At 37.1% G+C, this 27,270-nt stretch overlaps 2 protein-coding genes across 2 annotated transcripts in view; both read right to left on the reverse strand.

Moving 5' to 3' along the window:
- LOC144630562 (uncharacterized) overlaps nt 1–27,270 on the reverse strand; it is an 88,479-nt gene that overhangs the window by 17,393 nt on the left and 43,816 nt on the right. The gene's annotated exons all lie outside the window — the stretch shown is intronic.
- LOC144630762 (uncharacterized) lies at nt 1,842–26,648 on the reverse strand (the record flags this gene model as incomplete). Its single annotated transcript, XM_078489132.1, has 7 exons — nt 26,567–26,648; nt 25,732–25,860; nt 23,927–24,310; nt 7,381–7,529; nt 4,487–4,661; nt 3,220–3,335; nt 1,842–1,880 (listed from the first exon to the last, which is right to left on the reverse strand). Coding segments are annotated over exons 1-7 (1,074 nt in total), but the record flags the coding sequence as incomplete, so codon positions are not given.

A 27,270-nucleotide genomic window follows, 5' to 3' on the forward strand; every position in this document is an offset into this window, starting at 1 on the left:
CTTTACCTAAAGAAAAGTGTAAATATATGATTAACATCATCTTTAATTCGTTGGTATACATATTTTTTGCGGAGAAACTATAAAAGCTTGGAGACAATGCCGCAAGGTAGTTAGTTTAAAAAAGAAAAAGAAGTACAGTCAATAAAGTTACTGTAAACACTACTTTTATATCATTCCTCCTTCGGAAGCATTTGCTATCATTAAGGTTTACTATTTTTCGACCTTAGGAAAATTAAACTTTTAAGTTTAATTTTTATTATAATTAAAATAAATTATTATAATAAATTATAATAAATAAATTATAATAAATTATAATAAATTATAATTAAAATTATAAACGGCTGAAACTTGATAAAAAAATTAAAAAGTAACTTTCCAGCTACAAGGTCAAATCAGCACCTGACACCATCGAGCAGTCTCTTAAACTTGCAAACTGGCTTTACAATTAATAAAGCAAAGAAATATATCTAAAACCATCTCAGTCCCTTTGCGTACTCGGCTTAAAGGAGTTAAAGATTTTAGAACAGCTCAAATTTATATTTGTGTCGTAGGAAACCTATAAATAATTGTCCATTTTTATTAACAATTGCTATATTTGAGCACTAAAACTGTTTCCAAGCGTCTTTAGCTGCAGATGGCTAGGGTGGAAATGGATTGCAACTTGAAAAAGTGAGGTAAACGTTTTCAAGTTGTTTCCGCGCGTCTTAAAAAAATCGATTTCAATAGCCGAAGTTTGATTTCTATCCCCAAATTAAGGTTATATATTCCTTTAAATGTTCAAAGTATATGATTTTCATGGGTAAAGTTACCTACCACTATTTTCAAAACAGTATAGATAAAAAAACCTGCGAAATCCCCTTGACATAGCTTCTTTAAGGCCCGGTAATACGGGCAACATTTTTGTTCAACTTGTCTCGCAACATTGTTGCATTGCAAGTTGAACGAGTTGTTGCCCGTATTACTACCGCGCGCTCAACTTGTCTCGCAACAAATTTCGATGTTGCAAGTTGCAGCAACATGTTGCACAAAGTAGAACCGAGTTCTACTTTTTGCAACAATTTTTTTCAACTTGCAAAACCGAAATTTGTTGCGAGACAAGTTGAGCGCGCGGTAGTAATACGGGCAACAACTCGTTCAACTTGCAATGCAACAATGTTGCGAGACAAGTTGAACAAAAATGTTGCCCGTATTACCGGGCCTTTAAGCGAGTATAGTCTCTATCGTGAGCAGTGACGACGTCACTAAAGAGCTAGGCTCGATTTCCGCCGTATTCTCGGGTCCGGTCTTCTTCTGGAATTCGAGCCTACTAAAGAGCACTCGCCGAGAAATCTCCCGCTCTCGTCCTAGACTTTGCGTGGTCAGCAGAACAAGACGGAGGAGAGACTAGGGTCTAGCCTAATCCAAAAAATCCAAAACAAGCTTCACCTTTTTCTGTTTCCCATGCTCGTGTCATGTTGAACACTTCATCTTCATTATTTATTACCGAGCTTAAAATCTACCATCTTTATTATTTACTACAAACTTGATGAATTCGACATTGCTGATCCTAGCAGTATGCAGGACGCGTGTCACTTATCAACCTAGTAAAATGGCCCAGCTCACAACGAGTCTGTCGTAGCTCAGTTGATTAGAGCGCCCAACCGGTATCTGGGAGGCCATGGGTTCGATTCCCGTCGGGGACTCAGAATTTTTCTGTTTCCCATGCTCGTGTCATGTTGAACACTTCATCTTCATTAAGCTTCACCTGATTTCCCTGCATTGCCTCCATTTTTTCCGTTAGATCCATTGTATCCACGTTTTCCATTATAGCGACCACGGCACCAGTCCCCTTTGCGGATGAGCCCTTGGTCTGTGCAGATTGAACTTGGCAAATCAGGTGGCTAATTCATAAACAACAACAAAAATCATTTTCAATTGACTGATGCATTATGTATGACAAAACTTAAACTAAAATATTGTTAATGCGCTGAAATGCAAAATTTCTCGGACGTTTCGAGACTTCTGTCTCTTCATCATTGTAGAATTGCCGCATTATGTAGGTGCGCGTTCTAGTCTTATGCTTGTGATATGATGCGCGCGCTTAGTTCGTAATTTAACGGTTTATATTTATTTACGTTATTTTCCTTATTATTTTGTCTTGTCTGTAACTGCACTCACATCGTGGGTGGCTCCTCTAAAATGTTCTGCAATTGGTATAGGATTTAATGGAGGCGAAACCAATTGTGGAATTACAAGCATTTAAGGCATCCTACTGTTGAACGGTTACCGCAATTAGATATTTTCAGGAGCGCATTTGTCCCGCTTGTGACGTCATCATCTTTTACCCAGAAAGGCGACATCTATGCTCAAATTGTGAAGCAGAACGAGACCTTTCCAGCGATACCTAAACCAGCGCGATCAGATTGATGGGGGCTTGAAATATGCACCAAAACGATTTGTGCGCATGCACGAGCAAAAAAGTTGTTAAACGTGAATCTGGTGAAAAAAGGATGTAATTTGCATTTCAGGGGCTATTTTGAGTGGTTTGGAGCTATTTTAGCTTATAATAGGCCTTAAAAGGTCAAAAACATCTCAAAAATGCGTTTTTTTTTGGAAAAACTCCAGGAGTCAATGTAATAAAGTGAAAAGTTCGTAGAAAATAGATGCACAATCTCTTCTGCAGGTTTATGAAACAGATACCATTTTCTTATAAGATTAAATTTAGAAATACAGTTAACAATAAATACAAGCGAAAATAATGAACGACGTTTCGGTGACATCCTGGCACCATTTTCAAGTTAAAATTCATATGCGAAAGAAAGTTATTTATACTAAGATAAAGGTGTGATAATGAATAAATTAAGATAAAAATAACTGTTCAATGTTCATGTTCATTAATGAGAATAATGTCCGTTCAAGCCTAAACAAATACCTTCGCGCGAATTGAGTCCGACTGAGTGTTAAGGCTCGGTTTCTTCATGCGAATCCACAACATTTCGTGGATCAAGCAATCGAACTTTCCCTGAAATTTCTTTAAGATCTTAAAATTGTTGGTCAGGTCGCCAACTTTATCAATTCGGTGTTCATTTTGAAGGTGTTTTCCAATGGCTGTCAAAGGTATATATATGAAAGGGTTACCCTTTCTGTCAGAAATGGTGTGTAAAAGGGTAAGGGCGGCTCGACGCGGAGTCTTCCCGTATAAAATAATTTTAAGTACCCCCCTGGAGGCTTTTAACTTACCGGTTGGGGCCTGTTTACTCCCTTTGCGCCATCTCCCCCATCCTGCCCTTTGTGTCCATTGCCTCCATTGGCAATAATGTCAAGGCTACCCTCAACAACATCAGCATTTATTTCAACTGCAAAAAAGTACTGAATGTTACAGGCCAAGCGACTGAAGGGTTGTAGGACACATACATTATATGCAAACCGGGATAGGCCCCGGGAGGATGGTGTGCTTCTTAAAGTTGCATATTATGCTGCTGGCACTGCTTCCAATGTAGTCAAAATGATGATGATGATGATGATGATGATGATGATGATGATGATGATGATGATGATGATGACGAAGATGACGATGATGGTTTATTAACAGCGTAAGTCCAATGCTGGCACTTGATGCCAAGACATTGTGGCAATGTTCTTAAATTATTCGCCTCTGTAAAACCAAATGATCTTCCTGTTTTTTACATTTTGTTTATGAGATCTATAACTGGCTCTGTGACTAGTTATACCCTAGATTGACCCCTTCCACTACTAAATTCATTGCTCTTGCATAAGTTGAATTCTGACTTGAACATTCCTAACTGCACTGAAACTTGTCTCAGTTACGTTTAGATAATCTCGTCATTGGGCAGTGACATGAGCCTGTTGGCCTTTGTCTTCTACACCTTGTCTGTTACAAATACAGTGGAAACTCGATATGATATCTGGGGCGAAGAATATAGTCCGTTATACCTAGGAATTCGTTATAAAGCAGCTCGTTAAGTCGATATTCCACTGTAACTAGGAAGTTAAGAACGCTGACCACTGTTTGAAAAGAGTATGGGACGTAGTACCAGGTGTTATGGCCTGGCCTGTTCACATGGGTTGGGCGGGTGGGGTGAGTTTATGAATGGGATGATAGCGGCTGCCACTGGCGCCTTAACGTGCTGTCATCCGATCTAATCCCCGACTTAAATCGTAAAGCGCATTCGAGACATAATAAATCTTTAAGAATCTTTAAACGGGATTAACCCATCAGTACTTGTTATCATAGGGGTCCTGTTAGATTTAAATGTAATGTAGGCCTGGTTCCCACTAGCGACATAACGATATAACGGCAAGATCACGCAAATGCTGAAAACACCTCTCGTTGATGTTTTATGTCACCAGTGTGAACAACACAACATAACATAGTTGGAACATAATGACATAAGCATAACGACATAAGGAAAGAACTGATCTTTTCTTTATGTCGTTATGTCGCTATTGTGAACCAGGCCTAATTAACCTTAATAAACTCACTGACCCTTTGGCCCGTCTTTGCCGTCGTATCCATCCTCGCCATCAGTTCCTGCTATCACTCGAGTTTTATAAACCTGATCCCAGTTCGGCGCAGAGACATCAATTTGGCTTCCTGGAGAAGCGACAATCCTTCGAGTGTACAGTTTTAAATTTCTAATTCCGTGTAGTTTTACGGGTCCCTGTAGAAATATAAAATGTTAATTTTTTTCATTCCAGACTATTGAGGTCAAACCTGCCGCAGGGGACCGTAGCATGCACCCATTTATTTAAACTCGAGTCTCACTGAAAAGGAATAAAGGATATTTATACCATAACCGAGAGAATTCTCGCGCGCTGATTGGTCCAAAGTTATGGTCGATGAGAGTATAGACCATGAAAGTGACGTCAGATCACGCCACGCACACGCGCGGGCTAAAAGATGTGTAAGTTTGGTCTCCATGAATGAAAGCGAATTTCATCGTGTTTTGTTTGAATCAAGTACGCATTTGTTTTCGGAATTCAGGATTGGACTTCTACTTAGGTGATCTATCGAAAGAAAATTGACCAGGCTTTTGAATTTTTGGTCTAACTAAGAAGAACGGTGCTAGCGAACCGGCAGCGAACTGTCGCTGTTCAGTGAACGAGCGCTAACAAGATCTTCAGAAAGAAAAATAATCTTGCTCGCTTCAAGCGATAGGCACACACTCAACGAGAGAGGAAAAGGTAATTAAAATTGTTATTCTTTGAATTCTTGTTTATCTTCTTTTGTATCATTGTCGTTTTTACGTGTCGGACCGGAATCTTTACGTCCCACCGGCAAAGTTTCCTCACGCTCGGGCATTGCTTTTGATAAGCTTAAATACTTGTTCGAGTTTGTTATGGTATAAAACAAATCGACCACATTTTTCCATGGTCTACACTCTTATAGACCATAGAAATGACGCCATAAAATGTCCAAAACTTTGCAGTGAAACCACTCGGCTAACGCCTCGTGGTTCCACTTGAGTTTTGAACATTTTCTGACGTCATTTCTATGGTCTATAAGAGTGTAGACCATGAAAAAATGTGGTCGATTTGTTAATTGTTATAAGAAATAAATGATTTTACCTAAGCTTGAGACGTAATCATCTCCCAGCTTTGTTGAACTTCCCGTCATCCGGGATATTACTTCATCGGCTCCGTCATGAAAGTGAGGCGAGCGTGATTTCAATTCTCTTTCGCTTATGTTTTAAACAAGTGAAGACAATTTTCCCCTCCCTATACTCCCTTTTTTATACTTTACTAAGTATTTTTAATGGCGGGCTCTCCCTTACCTTTGCTGGGATAATCTCTCTTATGATAATAAACGACCAAACAGATGCCAATATAGGAAATGTGCTGTTTTTGTCTCAGCAAAATCAGAGCGCAGCCAAAGCCACACACACACACATAATTTGCCAACAAGTTGTGATTAATTTAGAAGGAGCAAGGTACATAAAAGCAATAATATGTAATCAGACTTCGAAGTTATCGGGGAAAATTTTCGTGGGTCAATTGTTTGGTTACATGACTTAATTTGTTTTCAAGGGGTGTTTTACCAAAATTTGGTGTTTCTAAGCTTTATTTTCTTGTTTAATGAGAATTGTTTTTTCGTGCAACAACTTTACAGCTTTTCGATCATTTTATTTGTTTCGAGTATTTAAAATCAATTTTAAAAACTTCCGAACTCCTTGAAAGCGTATCCAAGGTGGCGGAGCTTTTGTAATACATGGCTTTTTGCATAGTTAAATTCCCACTTGATTTTCTAGGGTTTGGAAAATAAAATAAAATAAATAATTTTTTCATCCTTCAACTTAGATGTAAATTATTTTGTTTTAGGGACTGGTCAAAAAGTACAGGAGGGGGGGGGGGGGGGGGGGGTGGGCCGCACCAGAAAGGGGGTGGGTCATCAGTTTTTGAGCCTTCGAAAAGGGGTGGGTTATGAAATTTTGATCTAATCGTAGGGGGTGGGTCATCTTATTTATACACTAACTTTAAACTGTTATAGTTACAAGAAAAGCTGTATTCATCAGTATATAAAATTGATAAATTTCTCCATGTGAGCATTTTTTAATGAATTTTTACCGGTTTCAGAAGGCCCAAATATAAAAATTTCCCGTGGGAGCATGCTCCCTGACTCCCCTAGATAGTTTGTGATCATAACATCAGCTTTGCCTGTCTCTCTTCAACCTGCATAGATTCACGCTGGGCTTTAAGCCTTTTAATACCAGTAAACTCAAACACTTTGCAAATATGAATGATGGACAGTGGTTGTAGTTTCTGTTATCAATTTCTGTGTAAATATATGAACTCTTCAATAGTTGTTTATGAAATAATATTACATACTGTTTCAGGTTTCGCATATGTTTGTGTCTAAATTTTCCCATGGACATTACACAGAAATATGTGGAAAACCTACAACAGACTAGTATAAGAAGTGAAAAATTCATTCGTCTTTGCTGTGTTAAAAAACGGGAAAAGACGTACATGGAACAGCAGTGTCCATCAGGGAAAATCAGGGTGTTATATGTAGGGAATTTCACTTAAAAAACTTATGCAAATCAAAAACCTCCAACCCTTAACGGATAATAAAGAAAAGATTGGTTCCTTGATTTTTTTTTAGCAAAGGGGGTGGGTCATGTAATTTTAAACCCCATACCAGGGGTGGGTCAATCAGTTTTGAGCCAGGAGGAAGGGGTGGGTCACAAATTTTCGAACCATCACTTTTCCAATTGCTCCGGCCCACCCCCCTTGGTACTTATTGACCAGTCCCTTATCCTGTAAGTCTCGAAGCCAAGAAAATTTTTTAGTTCTGATAAAGAACATGGCCGTTGAAATATATAGCTGAATCCCAGATACCCGTACATTTAGATGCAACTTTTGTGAACCCTATTAGTATACCTCAATATACAATGTATCTGCGAGAATCTCCACTTGCGGTGCATGGCGTATAGTTTTCCGTGTTGCATCAAAATTCAAACGCCTCTGGTTCATTAATTGTTCCTTGATATATTTCAGGTGAACAACTCGACCCAGAATGCGATAGTGATCTACAAGATAAAATAGTATTCATTTTGTTTTTCAATAATAAATCATGAAATGATTTTTTATGATCCGGGGGAAGAGACCCCCATATAGAAAGAGGGTGTGAATGGGGTAAAATGATAGCTAAAAATCGGCCAAATTTTTAACTGTTAGATAAGAAAGGCTGTGGCTTTTTAAATGATTGCTCAGAAATTACTGGTAGTTGAATGGCCGAAAATTTAGCTGATAGCTAAATTTTCAGTACCTAATCCATACCCTCTAGGACGGATAGCTTAATTCTAAGATGCTGGAATCTGCAATCCCGGACGAAACCAGTCGAGACAAACGCATTTCACAGATTTTTCGCGAATGTCTTGCCTGGCAAGCTTGTGAAAAACATGTTATCCCCCTCTCCCCCCACTCAATGTTGTTTTATGGGGTTTGCAATTCACCAGGCTTAGTTTTCATAAAACGACAACATTGACAACATTGAAATAGGGGAGGGGGGATTGACAAACATGAGCTGTAGTACCAAAATTGTTGAAAATTAGCAGTGTCTCAACCCTTTCGGCCGGGATTGTCTGAAGTGCATTTGGATAATTTTGAGAATCCCAGTTCTTTTAGCTAACTTAAAACGCCGAAATTATGTAATTCGCTTTGAATTGCTCTTGTGAAATGATTTTGATCTAAGAAATAGTCTACACTGAAATTTTAGGAGTCAAATAAAAGGCTTCTTACTGATGCAGGGCTGTGGCATTTCAAGGCTGCCCTAGATGCTGTGGTAGCAAAGGTAGAATAGGTGTGTTTGTAGACGAATACTAATGTTTTATTATTCTAAACGTTATTTAACCATACAATTGACCTATAAAACCTGAGAAAAAATAAAAATGAGTTTTAAATGTACGTAACTGGTACTTATTAGACCAATTTTTAACAATTTGCCGATACAGTTTTCGATTTACAAGCGAATAGAGTATAACTGAAACTGAATTTCCTTATAAAACCACAACGTTCAGTGCAGTAAACCAAACAAAATGGAACATGTTTAGCATTTAAAAGAAATAGAACGAGAATTATCTTTGTAATAACAACGTCTTTTGAGCTGATTAAAGTATAGCAATGGCATCACGCGATTATGTCTCAAGCGTGACAAGTTATATAACGCGTGACGGGCCGGCGGTTAATATGAAACTATTGCAAGCGACGGTTTTTATATACTTAATCGCAGTTTTCTGTCCCAAATGGAATTGCTGTTCCTTAGTTCAATACTAGAAAGTTTAATAACTGTAAATACTGTAATTTTGAACGGTTCACAAGAGGATCTGTGGTTATTTTGACTGTTAACAGACGGTTCACATCGGTTCACAACGGTTCACAGCTATTTATAAAAGAACTCTGATGATCGTCTTTTATTGTCGTTGTGAACCGTTGTGAACCGTTGTAAACCGTTATTTTTCGCTTCGGTTGTGTTCAACATACAAAGTGGACCGACTGTGAACCGACTGTTACTTAGATTCATTCATTGCTTTCCGATTTAATAACTATTCAAAGTGGCTATGAGCCACTAAACTCGGAAAATTTATTATGAAACAAGAATCGAAAACAACAAACTGACAAATAGAGATTTGCTAAAACAAATGATGTTAAACTTTCCACTATTCAGTTTACTTCACTAGCTTAGTTTCATTGTCATCTAGCTGCTCATCGAGAGCAGGCCGAAAGGGCAAGTGATAGAGTTCCCATCAGTTGCAAATTGTTTTCTTTCTTTTTATATTTTCTTTTTGTTTTTTGAAGGTTAGGCAAAATAATAATATCATTAGAAAAATTAAGTTTTGGTCTATTTCAAGAAAACTGACATTAGTACAATATTTCGGCTGGTAGTTAAGCATGCATGTACCGTATTTATTCGGCTATATAAAGCCGAGACCCTAGACTTTTAGTTTTTGGAACCAGTTAGACTCTGACAAAAAATAAACCCAAATCACTCGGCTATAAGCCGACCCAATTTTTCCTTCAAACTTTAAAACAATCGACGTGCAGCGAGCCAGTCAACATATTCGTTAAATCACAACTATGTAATTGAAAAACAACAAAACACTGATAAAGAATGAAATTATTAATAGAACCGTACACAAGCGTGACAAAACATTCACCTGAGTTCAGAATCCTATCTCAAACAATCACGCATTCTTCTGAAGAATTAAGCGGTTATCGATCATCATGCCAAAAGCTACTGGTTTTCAAACAACTAAACCTTCAAATTGAAAGTTGTTGCCGAGGTAGAGACAGTTCAGAACAACTGCAAAATCGCCAGAGAATACGGGATGATTGCTGATGATTCAGTAAATCTTCAAATCGTCGCAATTCGCCAAGTTGCTAGCGAAAAGATCAAGCAGATCAAGCGGGTGAACTTTAAATGTCATCAAAACGAAACATGTGCTGTTACCAGTATTTGTCTAGTACTCTGAATCTAATCAAACTTTACTGGAGTGGTTTCTTTTAGCAGAGAAGTCGTGGTATTATAAGTTTTCGGTTTCGAACAAGAATATTACATCAAGCTGATTTCTGTCAGATCGTGTTACAATGTTTACCAAGCGCGTGGGAACAGCAGCTTCTGATTGGTCAGTTTCTGGTGTCGCCACAACAAGCCAGAAAGATCGATTCCTGACCCTTCTTCTCTTGAAAAGTCACGTTAGGGTCCGTTAGCAGTGATTCTGCAATTTAACTAAACTTTAAGGAAAGGAACAGAAGGAAAGGAACAGTCTCAAGAACAGTCTCAGGCAGAAATAATTATTGTAGAAGAGATGGCAAGGAAATTGTTTAAGACATGCGGGATTTCGAATGCCCTCGTCTGTTCAAAAGACGATCACAGTACGCCTACAACATAAATAATATTCCAGAGCGAGCCGATGGACGACGAGTTCCAGCCTAAATATCAAAGAAAAGGCGAATAAAAACTTCATTCCTAACGTTGCTTCATTAAACCAAATGGCTTCTAAAGAGCCGCCACTAAAATGAAAGGTAATGACCAAGAATAAATTACAAACGCTTGCTAATAATTTTCGTTTGTTGATGATCGCTCGGCCTCGGCTTATAGATGAATATTTCATTCAAATTTAACTTTTAATTTTTTTCGGAAATACTCGGCGATAAATTGAAACCCCAATTTTGTTGAGTTTTAACCAGTTCTCAGTAAGATTTGGTGAAAATATATAGCCTTTGTGTACTTCATATATGCGCATGCGTTCAGCACAAAATTCCGTGTGCTTGAGTCTACGCCTGAAAGACTGCATACCACAAGGAGAACTTTGGGGTTTCAGAAACAAATATATAGCATTTGCGTACTTTATATAAAGTAACACAGATATGGCTCGCATTTTACCCAGCCCCCTACTCGCTTCACAAAGTTAATTGATTAATTCAATTTGATATTAATTAATTAATTCAATTAAATTGTGGACAGGAATCGAGTGAAGGATGGAAGGAGTGAAATCGGCCCCATAACTAAACTCGGAATTTTCCGAGTTAAAAAGGAGTAAAGAACAGTTCTGAAATCTCGGGATCTGAAGTGTTAACTTCCCGCGGGTAACGCGGGATATCGACACGTGCCCGTGCTATCTGCCATTTTTAAGCGATGACGTAATCGCTTATTGCCATGGCATGACGGGCGCTTTTATTCTGTCGCGATCGAACAGAAATCAAGTTTAATTTAACTTAACAAGAAATCGCCGCGTAGAACACAAAAGCAAAATACTCCCGTGCAGTTAGAATGGAACACTACAGTGTATAAACGAAAGAGACTTATTATATTCGATGAGTTCTAGTAGATTTAAAAGACAGAAATTTTTAAATTCTTTTAATAAACAGGACCACACAGGGCCGCTGTGAGCGAGATACCGTTTGAGCTTAAGCTTGCTCGCGTGTATCGTATGTTGTTTATCCGATGTCACGAAAATAAGGTAACCTTTGTTGAGGCAACAAAGGGAAATATAAAGATAAAAAAATGAAATAAAATAAAATATTACTATTGTTCAATTGAGCAAATCTACCTCTGTTCTCTGTTGTCTGTTCCAACACATTTATCGTGTGTAAATAAAAGCGCGATCGACCGATCAACAGAGCCGAATAGGACTGGGATTCTCTACAGGAATTAATGTCACGTGGGTGAGTGGGTATTAAAAAGTCTTGGCTCGACTCTTGGCTCATTTGCTTTGCGATCCGCCATCTTGGGTGGCTATGAGTAAGAGTGGTTCTGTGCTGCAACGGAAATTTGCTGTCTGTTGTGATTGTCGTACGTCAGGTATCAGACAATTTTGTGCTCACTTACAAACACGTATAAAGAGCTCAGCGTACATACATACGATTCGACAAACGCATACGGCGCAGGGTGCACATCAAATTGTCGAGTGTTTACGCCTTCACGTGAGTGCTGTTTCGGCCGGACCTCTGCCTGCCATTGAAATGGCACTGAAAGAGTACTGTAAGAGCACTGAAGTAGCATTGAAAGAACACTGAAATATTTGTCAGATTTGTCAGACCTGAAATAGCTGAAATATCTGGTGACTTTAGTGACTTGTTCACTGTCGTGACTGCTGCATGATACTGTACGCGAAAGCAACCGAAAGAGATTGAAAAGGTGAGCTATCTGAAAGTTTTGTTTTGCATGAACGTTCCTTGATACCGTTGATCATGGTGTCTTTAATGCAATATAGAGCAGCCGTGGGGCTACATTATATTCGATTGAAAGCCAAAGAATATTCAGATCGTATGAGAGGGAAATTCTGGTGTACGTTGTTGTTTTTGTTTTACATGGAAACACTATATCTGCCAACATTAAAAAGAGTAATCCGGTCGTGGCAAATGACTTATTACGCAAGGCTTTGGTTCACCCAAATGTGTCTGTATCGTTTCTATATTCCACTGTTGATTCGACTTGCAAATGATGTGGAAATGAATCCTGGGCCTTTCCAAGTTGTAGATCCGTCAAAAACTGTCACGGCTGATTATCATCAAGGTGATGTTTCAGTGTTTGGGCCAAATGCTGGTAAACAGTGTGTCGCGATGTGCTTAACTGCTGTTGTTTACAGTTTCAAAACTAATGCATCATGGTGTAGGGATATGCTTAATGAAATACTGATTCAAGGCAATGTACTTTATTCTCATATTAGTAATTCAATAGAAAAAGACTTTTTGTTGCTATCTGAAATTCCTTCGGCTTTGTCAATCAATGATGAAAACTTTTCCATTAATTTTAGTAGCAGTTTTGCTGGTGACTTGCACATGTCTGATATTAGAGATTGTTATGTACCATTGCAACATGCATTAAACATGTTAAAAAAGACTATGATGCCTTTCTGTTGACAATTGAAATCAATACAGTTGCTATTGTTATTGACAACAAAGGTCATTATAGAATTTTTGATTCCCATTCACGAGATACCCATGGTAATCTTGCAGTAAATGGAACAGCCATAGTGTTGGAATTTAATAATATAGAGGAAATGGTTCAGCACCTTCAAAACTTTTACAAAGAAAAGAGTTTAGTCCCATTTGAAGTCCTGGGTATTAAAGTTAGAAATTTATTAGGTAATCAGAGCTGTAGGTACACCAATTCTTGTAGTCTGTCATTTATGTCAATAGACAATGCTATAAGGTGCAATGGGTCACATCAAGTATCAGATTTTCCTAACGTGTCAGATGAAAATGGTAATCATAAAAGAGCTTTAGAACAAGCAAGAGTTAATGAGTATGCTACATCAGGGCAAAGTCAGTGTCACAATTTACTTGAATTGGAAACAGAAAGTAAGTCACTACAAAATGTAGGTAATAATATCAGGAAGAGGAAACAAACTAAATCAATAGAACACAAAGAAGGCCCACTTAGGATGAGAGATAAAAAATTTAGAAAAGACGGAGTTGAAACTGAAGGTAAAAAAGAGAGTACATGTATGTCACAAAAGTACAGAGAAAGGTATGAAAAGTGGAAAAAAGTGAAACCAAGGAGAAGAGAGAGAATAGATTAAGAAAGTGTCGGGAACAGAGAATTAAAAGAAAAGAAACTGAGAGCAAGGAACAGAGAGAAAATAGGTTAAGAAAGCAAATGGAACAAAAGAGAAAAAAGCGAGAAACTGAAACCAAAGAGCAGAGAGAATTCAGGTTACGAAAGGATAGACAACAAAAAAGAGAAAAACAGCAAACTGAGAGCAAAGAACAAAAAGTGGTAAGGTTAAGGAAGGCTCGGGAAGGAATGAGAAAAAAGCAAGAAACTGAAACCAAACAGCAGAGAGAAGATAGGTTAAAGAAGGGTAGAGAACGAAAAAGAAGAGCAAAGAAAACTGAAACTAAACGACAGAAAGAAGAATGGTTAAATAAAAGGAGAGAAGCCAATTCAAGAAGAAAACGATCTGAAAATGGCAAAGCACAGACTATGGGAGATGACTTAAAGCAAACATGTTATGATAAGCTGATCGTTAATTTTCACAAACTTGTTGCTACAGGGCCAACACTTGTCTGCATATGTTGTGATCAATTGTGGTACAAACACAGCCTCGTCAGAGCTGAAACTGTACTGAAACTTGATAATGAAGCTGTGTTGAGATGCATAAGGACAAAAGAGCACTGTTGTACAGTTCAATGGGTTTGCCATACTTGTTATAATCACCTAAAGCAGAATAAAGTCCCTGTATGTGCAGTCCAAAATAAAATGAGTTTTCCATATAAACCTGACCATTTAGACCTAACAGAATTAGAGTGGAGACTTGTATCACCACGAGGCAGCTAGAGGAAAGCAGTTTAAAATTCATGGCAACATTGTGAATGTTCCTGCTGATGTCATTAACACTGTGAATATTTTGCCAAGGCTTTCAACTGAATCAGACACTATCAAAGTGCAACTTAAAAGAAAATTGAAATACAAGAACTATGTCCTATCTCAAAACATAAGATCTTCCAAAGTTCTTGAAGCAGCTAAGTGGCTCACTGAAAATGGTGTACTGTATCAACAAGAAAGCATCAAACTGAACCAAGATTGGAATGATTTGTTCACAGGGTGTAAAGAAAATGACATAAGTATTGATAGTGCTTGCAGCAGTTCAAGCAACATTAGCGAAATGAGTGTACCTTCAAAAAAGTCAGTGAATACTACTACTGTACAATCTTTTTCAGAAAATGGTGGATTGTTTTCATTTCAACTTGATAATGTTTTTATTTGCCTTGATTGTAAAAAAGTTTTAATAGACTTAATGAGTTTAGAAAATCATCTTTTGCATGATCATGGAGTAGAAACTGATAGTGAGTGTTATGAGGAGAGTAACTGCAGTCCAATTTTTCATCAAAATGATTGTGATAGTAATGAAGTGGTGTTTTTTTGTTCCTTGTGTAGTGCCTGGGAAAAAGAGCAATCACTTTTTAGTATGCACATGGTCATTTTTCATGATCTACCACCACTGAAAGATAAGTCATCTTCTGAATTCAGTGAAGCAACAGGAAATTTAAGTACTTCCGCTGTGGTCAAACTGTTCAGATATAAAATTCTTGACCCAAAAAATGTTGTTCTTGTGGAAGTGCGTTCAAAAGGGTATGGAATAGCAAACACTATCTGTCTTAAAGCACTCGTAGGTATACCAGTGACTCTAAATATGTCGAGATGCTCAGATAGTGGACACGATTTGCATTTTTCTAGTAAAGATCTTTCTAAGGATTCTTGTCCTACTGAAAGGGAAATAGAAGATTCTTGGAATGAGGTGGATGAATCAGGAATGTGTGCTGGTAATTTGGATACAATGTTAACATCCCCAGACTTTGTCGAAGATTGTGAACGTGAAAAGGTTTTGAACATTGCACCAGGTGAAAGCAATCATCCAGTAAGTGTGTTTAAAGACCAATATTGTGAAGAGCTAGCATATCCTGGTATATTCTGTGGTCAAGCAAGAGCAGATAATAAGGATAGAAATGTGCCCGTGTATTATAGTGACATTTGCAAATCAGAGTTAAGGCGTTCTGATCGTAGAGTTGCTCAGTGTATTGAAAATATTTTCTTCAAACTGAAAAAGCTGCAAATGAAAATAATCTTAGGAAAGTGCCAGATTGCATTACGAAAGCACAAAACAAAGGGAAAGAGACTGACAGCAGGGGAGTTAAAGAAGGAAGGTGCTTTGGACAAATTAGTTCATTTTGATGAAGGCTATCGATTTCTGAGAGCTCTTCGTGGTTCCCCGCCATACTTTGAGAAAGCTAAAAAGGATTTATTTGCCATGATAAGACAACTTGGAACTGCAACACTTTTCTGTAGCTTTTCTGCAGCTGAAACAAAGTGGAATCATCTGTTAAGGATGTTAGGTGAATTGACTGATCATAGAATATACAGTGATAATGAATTAAATGCACTGTCATGGGAGGAAAAATCAAGGTTAATTCAAAGTGATCCTGTCACATGTGCAAGACATTTTGATTTCCAAGTTTAGCAGTTGATTGTAAAATTTTTGCAAAGTGACTGTGCACCTCTTTGAAAAATAGCAGATTGGTTTTATCGAGTTGAATTTCAGCAACGTGGCTCACCACACATTCATATGCTTTTATGGATTGAAGGTGCACCAAAGTTTGGTGAAGATTCGGATGAAGAAGTTTGTAATTTTGTTGACAAAATAATCTCTTGTTCAAAACCTGCAGATATTTGCGAGTTAGGTGAATTAGTTTCTCGTCAGGAACATAAACATTCATTTACCTGTAAAAAGAAGTTTCAGAAACAATGCAGATTTAATTTCCCACAGCCTCCAATGAAAAGTACTCAGATTTTGTATCCTTTGAGTGATGTCAAGGAGATTAGTCTTTTGAACCAGCAGAAAGCAACTTGGAAAGAAATCAGTGAGCAACTTAATGATATGAAAGAAGGAGAGAACATTTCATTTGAAGAACTTCTTGCAAAGCTTGGTATCAAAGAAGAGGAATATATTCTTGCTATTAGATCTTCCTTAAGTAGGGCAACAATATTTTTGAAGCGAAAGCCAAATGAGCTAAGAATCAATAATTATAACAAGCACTGTCTGCTTGCATGGAGAGCTAACATGGATGTTCAGTTCATCCTAGATATCTACTCTTGTGCAATGCATGTTGTTTCCTACATATCAAAGGCACAAAGAGGTATGAGTGAACTTTTAAGAAAAGCATGTGAGGAAGCCAGAGAAGGAAATTTGGGTATTAAACAGCAAGTACGTGACATAGGTAACAAGTTCTTAAATAGCGTTGAAGTAAGTGCACAAGAGGCAGTATATATTGTACTTCAGTTACCAATGCGACGCTCTTCTCGTGAAGTGGTTTTTGTCAATACGTCTTTACCAGATCAAAGAGTTTGTCTTTTGAAATCAATTGATGACATTCAGCAGCTAGAAGATGAGTCTGAAGATATTGAATCAGGTGGCTTGATAAAAAGGTACACAAAAAGGCCATCTTGTCTAGAGAATGTGACATTAGCTGATTGGGCAGCCTGGTATGACAATAGGCAATCAAGCATTAAAAATTCACAGAAATCCAATAATACTGATGTTGATGGTTTGCCATTAGAAATATTTGATGATGACAACAACGAAGATGATGTAAGTACAGATATTACTTGTAGCAATGAGTTGAAATCAAAGAAGAACCAAAAAGAAACTCAGAAGCGGTCCAAAGCCAGGGTAATAAGGTGTGTTTGGTTTAATAAAGAAAGAGATGAAAATACTGATTTGCTAGGAGACTGTTAGAGTTACCAGGAGCGATGTCAAATATTTAAAGAACAGATTAATGATCAAATGGCTCAGTATGCACCATGTAGGGGGTTGTCCTAAAACCAGGAATGCCGGAAACCCGGAATGCCGAAATGCCGGAAATCCGGATAAGAAAGCCCGGAATCCTAAAACCCGGAATGACCTTTTTGTGAACGCCTTTTTTCAATAAAATACGTGGAAGTATGTTTTTTTTTGGGGGGGGGGGAATTTGGAAGATTGTTACGAGTTTCCAATTACGTTGCGAGTTAGCGAATCAAATTGTCAATTTCGATACAAAGTTCCAAACTTCGGCCCGACTGAACTTCGCAATTTAGCTGGTTGAGGAGAAACAAAACATGTTGTTTCAAAGTCATGGCGATATCTGAACTCAATGATTTTAAAGGAAACAAGTTACGGCGGGAATATTCCAGCGATTATTGCGGCTCAAGTTGCAAAACATTTGTTTGACCAAATAGTCGACGTCAATAAAAACCTTACTTATCGTCAAATTACTTGCGTGATCGCTGGTGCGAAACGTTGTCTGACACTTCAACTGAATTATCGCTTCCATCATCAAGTGACGAATTCGAATATATATCGACAGCGTTTGATACCCATTTTCGAAAGGACGTTTTCATTCTAAGTGCAATAGACGGTATATGAATGTAATGCTTCTACTCACCATCAGTCAGAAAATTGATTAGAAGGTTGTTATTGCCGTCCTGCTTGTTCGAAAAACAAATATTGTGCAACTTGAGCCGCAATAATCGCTGGAATATTCCCGCCGTAACTTGTTTCCTTTAAAATCATTGAGTTCAGATATCGCCATGACTTTGAAACAACATGTTTTGTTTCTCCTCAACTAGCTAAATTGCGAAGTTCAGTCGGACCGAAGTTTGGAACTTTGTATCGAAATTGACAATTTGATTCGCTAACTCGCAACGTAATTGGAAACTGGTAACAAACTTCCAAATCCCCCCCCCCCCCCCAAAAAAAAAACATATTTCCACGTATTTTATTGAAAAAAGGCGTACACAAAAAGGTCATTCCGGGTTTTAGGATTCCGGGCTTTCTTATCCGGATTTCCGGCATTCCGGCATTCCGGGTTTCCGGCATTCCGGGTTTTAGGACAACCCCCATGTAGGGAACAACTAGACCAAGCATTAGATGATGTACAAACTGTAGAATGCAGTGATGACATGTGGGATTGTGTAGCTCCAAACACACAACATGTAGAACTGAATCACCTTGCAGAAACTGAATGTGAACATGTATACAACACAGAGGAAGTTAGGAACTATGATCTATCTGAAGATCTGGGGATTCCTTCGAATACTGAGAATTATGAACGTAATATCTCATTTGATGAATTGCCAGATGAAGAGTATAGGGAAGCTGTTCGTTCTCTTAATGTTGATCAAATGAAATTTTTCTATCATGTTTTACACCTTGTGAAGACAACTAATGAACCCTTTTATTTGTTTCTGTTTGGTGGTGCTGGAGTCGGAAAATCTCACGTGACTAAAGTGCTGCTTCAAGCAGTTTACAAATACTTAAACACAAGAGCTGGTGAAGATTTTCATCAAATTAAAGCTATTCTTGTTGCTCCAACCGGTAAAGCTGCTTACAATATTCAAGGAAGTACAATCCATACTGCATTGTCAGTGCCTGCAAACCAGTCCTTAAAGGTTTATAAGAAGCTTGATGCTAGTCGTTTGAACTCCTTAAGATGTAAATTTGCTAGTTTGAAGATAATTTTCATTGATGAGGTATCAATGGTAGGAAATTCTATGTTCGATATTCAGATTAATAAAAGACTGCAGGATATCATAGGTACAGCTAATGATTTTGGAGGAGTGAGTATTATAGCAATTGGAGATTTGTTTCAACTCCAACCTGTATTTGATGGGTATGTCTTTGAAGATTTGGAAAGTGATTATGCTCCTTTAGCAGTTAATCTGTGGCAGAAACATTTTCAGATGTTTGAATTGCATGAAATTATGCGTCAAAGGGAGAGTCGTCAGTTTGCAGAAATTCGAAATCGGCTACGTGAGGGTATTCACACTGAGAATGACCTGAATATACTGAGAGCAAGAATCATTGAAGATCCTGAAGTGAACTATCCCAGACATGCTCCACACTTATTCATTCAAAATGACAGTGTTGATGAGCTTAACAGGACAGTTTATAATTCTGCAGCTGGTAGAAAATTTATTGTTAAGGCAGTTGATAGTGTCATTGGTGCTCAATCTGAGGAATTAAAGGCGCGGTTACTGAGACAGGTTCCTGATGATCCACGAAAAACTATGCAATTAGTCACTCGTCTTGCAATTGCAGAAAATGAAAGGATTGAAGTCTGTCAAAACATCAGATTAGATGATGGGCTTACAAATGGTAGTGCAGGTGTAGTGAGATTTATTTGTCTGGTAAGTTCTGAACGCCCTGATGGAGTTGTTTGGGTTAAATTTGATCATGCTAAAGTTGGAGAGAAAACTCGAAATGAAAATAGAAGTCTTTACAGTGATAACATCCAACAGAATTGGACACCAATAAAACCTGTTTGCGTAACATTTTTTGTAGGGAGAAGTAAAGCTGCTCAAATCGTTCGAAAACAGTTTCCTTTACGGCCATCAGCAGGCAAAACTATTCATCGTTCTCAGGGTGACACTGAAACTGAGGTTGTAGTTGATCTTACTTCAAGACGAGCTATTCCTCACATTCATTATGTTGCATTAAGCAGAGTAACCACAATTGATGGATTGCATATAAAGAATCTCAATGAAAAAAAGATAACTGTGAGTAACAAAGTTAAAAAAGAGATGGAGAGATTGAGAACAGCAGCTTATCTTCGACCATCCTTATTAACTTTCAGAGACATCAGTGATGATTTTGTTAAGATTATCTTTCTTAATGTACTTTCCTTACACAAACATATATCAGATGTGAGAAATGATAATAATGTAAAGGCAGCAGATGTAAATATCTTTGTTGAGACTAGGTTGTGGGTGTTTGACCAAAATGATGAATATCATATTAATGACTTCTCTTTCAGCTCTTTGTTTCGAAATGATGCATTTTTTGATAGGCAGTTGCATACGCAGAGACCATTCTATGGTACTACAGTTTATAGTAGAGCTCAATGTAATGATGAATATCCTAAATGTCAAAATATGCATGGAGTTGAAATTACAATCATTAAAGTTGAATACCTGCCAGATGTTGTTATTAATTATATATTGCTGGGATTTATAGATCGCCAAAAGTGTCAATGAGATGTCTACTTCAAGCATTGAGAGAACTTCATTCCATTATATCAACAGAACGTTTTCATATAATACTTGGTGATTTTAACATTGATTTCAATAACGAGGTACAAAACAGCAGTTTATATCATCAAATGATTGTAACATTTGGATACAAACAACATATTTCAGACTTCACCACTGATAACAGAACTACAATCGATCACATTTACACAAATATAAATGAATCAAGGGTCCAAACTGGTGTTCTTGAGACATACTTCAGTGACCATAAAGCTGTATGGATAGCAACCAAAAAAGAGTAGATATATTTTTGTAAGCTATAATGACTCTAGTAACTGATTAAAGGAAGTAATTTGAAAGTATGTGTCCAGAAAGAAAGAAAACTTAAGTTAATTAAGTGTTTTACTTGAGTCGCATTATAGTGTTCTAGTTATTAATCTCAGTGTCTGACCCAATACATGTGAGGGCTTCCATTGAGCCCCAGCCCCTTGTGATCCTTTGGGTCACAATCTCTCCATAATTTTATTGCATATTAGGTAAGTAATAGTATACATGTTAATGTTTTGTTCTGGTCCACTATACTGTACATGTTACATGTGTATGTTGATAAATAATAATTTATTATTAAATTATTAATGTTCACATTTAGTTGTGATAATTATATAGTTCAGTATATTGTATAATTTTAATAATATTTAATAATTTTAAATGTGTTACTACATAATCAGTACAACACTATGTATAAATTATTGTTAGTTTTACTAATTTGTAATTACTATTGATACCCTCTTTTATTCTGTTTATACAACAGAAATGCAAACCAACAAGAAAATGTACAAGATATGGTCTTCAAAGTATTCACTGACTGCCAAGTGCTGACCTAGTTGCCTCAACATATTCACTCTGTACACTGTCAAGAGACACTATGTATACATGTGTGTGTTAGTGCCCACAGCAATGTAACTGGTTACAACTTATTGGTTTTATTATACTACATCTACATATTCAGCAAAATTGCAACCCTTATGATCAGTGCCAGATATATTCAAAAAAGACACAGGAAATACAATGTGGCAACACCATCCAAGCCAAAGAACCTATCATTTAACAACTCCTCGTTTACCAAAATACACTTCAAAGTACAGCCACCACTGGTTATATCGACTTTTCTTTACTGCACTCTACTTGTACTGTGTGCATTGCAGAAAAATGGTAACAAAATTTTGGACTTACATGTTTGGACTTATTGAACATCTTTTGCATCAGAGATCATACAGTCATTGTAGACAAGTATCAGCTGCATTTAAAAAGGACACAATCAAGATATATGTACATACATGTACATTATTTCAAGACAGTACAACCAGAGTTATGGCAGCTTTCCTGGCTGTTTAGTACAGTTGTATACCATGCTGCATTTTTAATTGTATAAAATCACCATAAATGACACTTAGGAAGAATTGTACAAGTGAAGTACCAATGTTGTGATCAAAGCAACTCGTTATCTGTGTTTTATAAATTAATAGTGGTTGGAAACTAAACTTCTAACTTCAATAAAGAAAACCAACCTTAAAACAACTAATTTGAAAAATTATATTTACCTGACCACCCTTTTTCCCCCTTTATAGCAAATGAGTAAGCGTGTGCAGTAAACAATCTATAGCAAATTTGCAGAGAAATTTCATTCCCTTATCTGTAAACTTAAATCTTGCTTTTATCAACGACACCAATGTCAACATTAAATAACTTGGCCGTCCTGTGGCTTCTTAAGTTACCTTATTACATGAAATTTTCTCGACACGTTAATTTCGCGATTTTGAGGTGCGCGTGTTTCGCGATTTTACGAAAATTTTGTATTTTGAATCACTTGAATTTCGCGTTTTTTAGTAAGACACAATTTACATTTCCGTGGCAAAATTATTTAACTTGCCCTTGAATTAAATAAAACGACTTCATCAAAGGAACAATAACGTCAAAATTAACAAAAACGCAAGGGCAAGACTAAATCTCGGCAATAGCAACAACAGAACAGTTCTCACAATGTCTACAAGTAGGTCATGCTTGTATGTGCATGAGTTATTGTTCTTGAGTCAATTGACGACAACATCCATTTACGTTGAAAATTCCTTCCTTCAGGAGTACTAAATTTATTCTTTCTTGATTATTGACATAATGTGAGTCACTTAATTTTCACGTCATGTTATGTTCGCGACACTTATTGTTCGCGTCACTTTAATTTCGCGATTTTTTTTGGAATCACGAAATTCGCGAAATTAACGTGTCACGAAAATTTCATGTAATAAGGTATTTGCTCCTTCCTATAAAGCTAGCTATCAAGTAGTATGGGCAGATAATAACCTTTACCATACCCAAATCACGCTTAAAAACAGTAAGCAGCCAGGGATCAAAACATGTCTAAACATTAAGATGCCATGAATTTTTTATACACATTGACACTCACTCCTCACTTTTCCCCATTACAACATTCACATACTTACTTTCCACCTTGTTATGTGAGAATGGGCAGTATTAGAAGCTTCAAGCAGAAGCATTTGAAACGTCATCGCTTCTGCATGCATTGCGTGCCGTTTATTTAAGTGATTGTTTATTGCACAATACTTTCTACCCATTCTCCTAAAGTAGATTCTTCCGTAAGAGAAATTTAAAATCAATAAAGCATCAGTATCCGTCTACAAACAGGCTTATTCTACCTACGAGAGCATCTTCGGCCGCCTGGAGACACAACATTTCTGTGTCAGTCACGTTGGCACTCTAGTTTTTGGCTTGAAAAATCTTAGTGTAGACTAATTTGGTGGCGAAGTTCATTTTACAAAAGCAATTCGAAGAGAATTAAATAAATTTGGCTCCCTAGAGTACCAAACGAATGCAGATCCTCAAAATTCCTTAAAACGCACCTCGGACAATCCCGGACGAAACCAGTTGAGACAAACGCATTTCACAGATTTTTCGCGAATGTCTTGCCTGGCAAGCTTGTGAAAAACATGTTATCCCCCTCTCCCCCCACTCAATGTTGTTTTATGGGGTTTGAAATTCACCAGGCTTAGTTTTCATAAAACGACAACATTGACAGCATTGAAATAGGGGAGGGGGGATTGACAAACATGAGCTGTAGTACCAAAATTGTTGAAAATTAGCAGTGTCTCAACCCTTTCGGCCGGGATTGTGGTTCGTTGGGCGTGGCTAAAATTTTATTTTCACTCCCAAGGGGTACCATTTCTAAAGCGAGAGAGGTATTTTCTGCCATGTTTTATACTGTTCATTTCCCTAAGGTTAGGGCTTTCCACAAGTTGCTCGAGGTAATTAAAAAAGTTGCTCGAAAGTTACCACAAAAAATCCGAAAAAGTTGCTTTTAATTAAAAAAGTTGTTTGAATGTTGCCTCAAATATAAGCTCTTACCTTTTTGAAATTCACAAATATAAGGTGTATTAATTCCACCACGTTGTCCCATAAAAAAGCCTCGGTTTCCCGGTGGGTTGTCTTTTGATATAACAGCATGGTTCCTACCACTAGCAGGCTCATTTTCTTGCCATTTCGCAGCGATGGTCAGCGGTTCTCCACTTACCCAGACCCACTTGTTTCTCTGTTTCCTTAAGCCAATGTGCCATTCAGTGGCGGAGGTACGCTTTTGAATCTCTTTATTAATAAAATCCCATTCTTCTTCGGTTTCCATGGAAACAAGGTCGCCTTTTTGTCGTTTGCAGCTTTTTCGGTTTTTAGACCACGTTTTGCCTGATTCATATAACTTGTAGCAGGAACTGCCAAAGCATAAATCTCCTGTGCCTAGAAAGGGACAGAAGTTAGAGTTTTAAAGGGACTGTGTCACGGTTAAGTTGGTTTTATGTTGTTAAATTTTGTCAAATATATGAAACAAAATGTTTGCAAAGAAATTAATTCTATGATTCTAAATGACAAAACCATAGCTTCATTGCAGCCAAATGTGTCTCCGCCGGTCCATATTTCAAAAACCCATGTCGCAATCCGTTTCAATCTTCGACACTTTTGGCTATCCGTACCTTCTTCTTCATTTGGTGTGTTATTAAAATATTCTTTCACTGTTTTAAGAGGTTATTTAATATATAGTAAATGGTTTGAAACCAGGAGTATCAGTAGGTCGTAAAGTGTGATCGTCCGGCTGAGAGTAGTTCTGAGAAGAACTGTTGTTATATATTTAAACGAATTTGATGATCATTTCCTATGCCTAAGTTTGGCTAAAATCCGTGACACGGTCCTTTTAATTCCAACTAAGCTGTTAAAGTATTAAAGAGACCGTTTAAATTATTATTTGAGTAACAGTACTGAAACTAAAGCCGCGATAAAACAGAAAAAGAGCCCAACGTGATCATGTTTTTATTTTATTTTTTTTGGTTATTGTAACCGCGGCTTGTTTAAGCAAAGAGAAAACCGAAAAAAGACAAACAAATTTTTAACATAGAAACAATAGTTTTCAAGAAGTAAATACAGTAGAATTATTCCTCGATAGACAAACCTTAGTTAACTTTGTTAGTTTAGTTTACTTAACTAATTTAGCTAAATTTAGTTTAGTGTTTTTGTTTACTTTACATACTATATCATATCATAGTCACAGGATAGTGTGCCACACTGAAGAAGGGTCATGTCCGAAACGTTTGTGATCGTGAAAAGGACACACTTACACTTTCAACACATGTTATCAGTTGTTGTTTTTTTTTGTTTATATGACCTATTTTAATAAGTCATATAGAAATCTAGCCTAAATGTTTCAAGTTTGGCAATTTCGATTTAAAGGCAATTTTATGGCATAAAAGCACGTCATCTTCTGTACGCCAGCACTATGACAACGACCACGCGGGTGCTGTCCCTCCTCAGTTGTTTCAAAGTACTAAAGAAATGCAGGAACAAATTTGATTGTCTTTTCAACGAGATGCTTTACGTCGATCACGCAATTCACACCGAGATTGAACGTGCAAACGGATTCAATCCGTGCTTAAGTATTTGTCTAGCCAGCTCTACTATGTAAATTTATAACTCTTTGAACTTTGAATTTCCCATTTGAACCCTTGATAATGGCGTCATGAGGTCGCCGAAACGTCGGGAAGTAATATTGTTTGTTTTTACTTCTCTGTGCATTACAGAAGCATTGTTAATATGAATTTTATACATATAAACAAAAAATCTTGACAATGTTCATGAAGAAATTACTCGTTTAATCATCATGATCTTACTCATTCCCATGTCCACAATGGAGGGAGTCTGGAGCCAAGTCCTGTCGGGTATTTCTGGATTGCTTTGTGATCCATCACCTAATGTGGTCTCAGCGCATCCGCCAGTGATTGTGACCTGAAACTGAGAAGCTTTGGAAGCAAAAACATAAATATGTCAACCTTTTTAGTCTTTCACTCTCAACGTGTGTTCAGAACTGAGGAAAATTGGAAAACAAACCACACACGAACGTATAAAATAAATTGGCCCCTTGACAGCCCCGTACCAGCCAATCATTTAAAGAAAAGCTTCTATAGAAGAGCTGAGTTGTGGAACAGGGTATCCCCAGATCTACGATCTGCAGTGTCTTTAGAAGATTTTAAACGTAAACTGCGTCCCACATGACATCCTTGAAAAGCAGCTTAGTGTGTAAAATAGTTGTAATTTTGTAATTATTAATTAGTTTAGTTAGGTAGATAGATCTTTATTTTATCTATTTGCATGCTGAAGGCTTTTTATGATGTGATCTGATCTGTATTCCTCAGTAGCAAGGCAAGGCAAGGCAAGGCAAGGCAAGGCAAGGCAAGGCAAGGCAAGATTTGCCAATAAAAGACTTTGCTCTGCAAATTTGAAATTTAGAGCTCTTTTTTTATTTTTTTACTTTAATTTTGGTAAGGTAAAGTAAATTAAGAAAAGGTAAGGATGAAGGTAGAGAAGGAAAGGAAAAAAGAAATTAAAATAAAACATAAAAGAAAGGAAGATGAAAATAAAGCAATTATAAGCGATGTAGATCTTGATTTCTTACAAATGAAATAATTGTGTATAAAATGGAATTTTGGGTAGCTTCGAGATACCAACCTGCTGAAATACAATAGACCACCCAGCTCACAGAAGAAAATGCTCTCATGGCTCTGCTCTTCAGAGCAGTTAACAACGGCATCCTTCATATCGCTTAAAATTTCTTGAAGTGAAGTAAAACTTTTTCACGGCAATAACTTAATGCAGGGGCAAAATTTTATGAACTTTGATACAGTTAAGTTAAGCATTTTTACTGGGGTGATGACCTTTTTTTATAATCTATCATGTGAAAATTATTTTATTTTGAAAGGGTGTTTTCACAAAATAATATATTTAACTTTCAGCCCTTCACAAATAAAGCTTTCTTTCTATAAATGAGGCAAAGATTAAATGACTTACATGTATGATGTTAAGTATGAAAAGGGCTATTCATGAAAAACCTCTTTTGCCGATTTAGTAAAATTTATTATGCATTTCGTTCAGTGCGTCTTTTGTTTTCAGCACCTATTGAATTTACTTTAAAAAGGCATTGAATATCTAGTTTTTCGTTTATTTAAACAGAGCGACTTTTGCTTGATCGAAATCCTCATTTCTAAACCGATTTCTAAGGGAAGTTTGCCCTTGTGTTTAATTTTTGGTTGATTTTGTAAAAGCGAAAATCTTACTCGCTTTTTCCTAAATTGATCCTGAATTTCGAACGAATAGCGTTTTTAAAACTTGAGTCGTTTAGTGTTTTTCATTTATTCATTCACGAAACAAAAGTT

This window comes from Oculina patagonica, chromosome 11, assembly GCF_052425735.1.
Source record: "Oculina patagonica isolate OP01 chromosome 11, crgOcupat, whole genome shotgun sequence".
NCBI classification, from domain to species: domain Eukaryota; kingdom Metazoa; phylum Cnidaria; class Anthozoa; order Scleractinia; family Oculinidae; genus Oculina; species Oculina patagonica.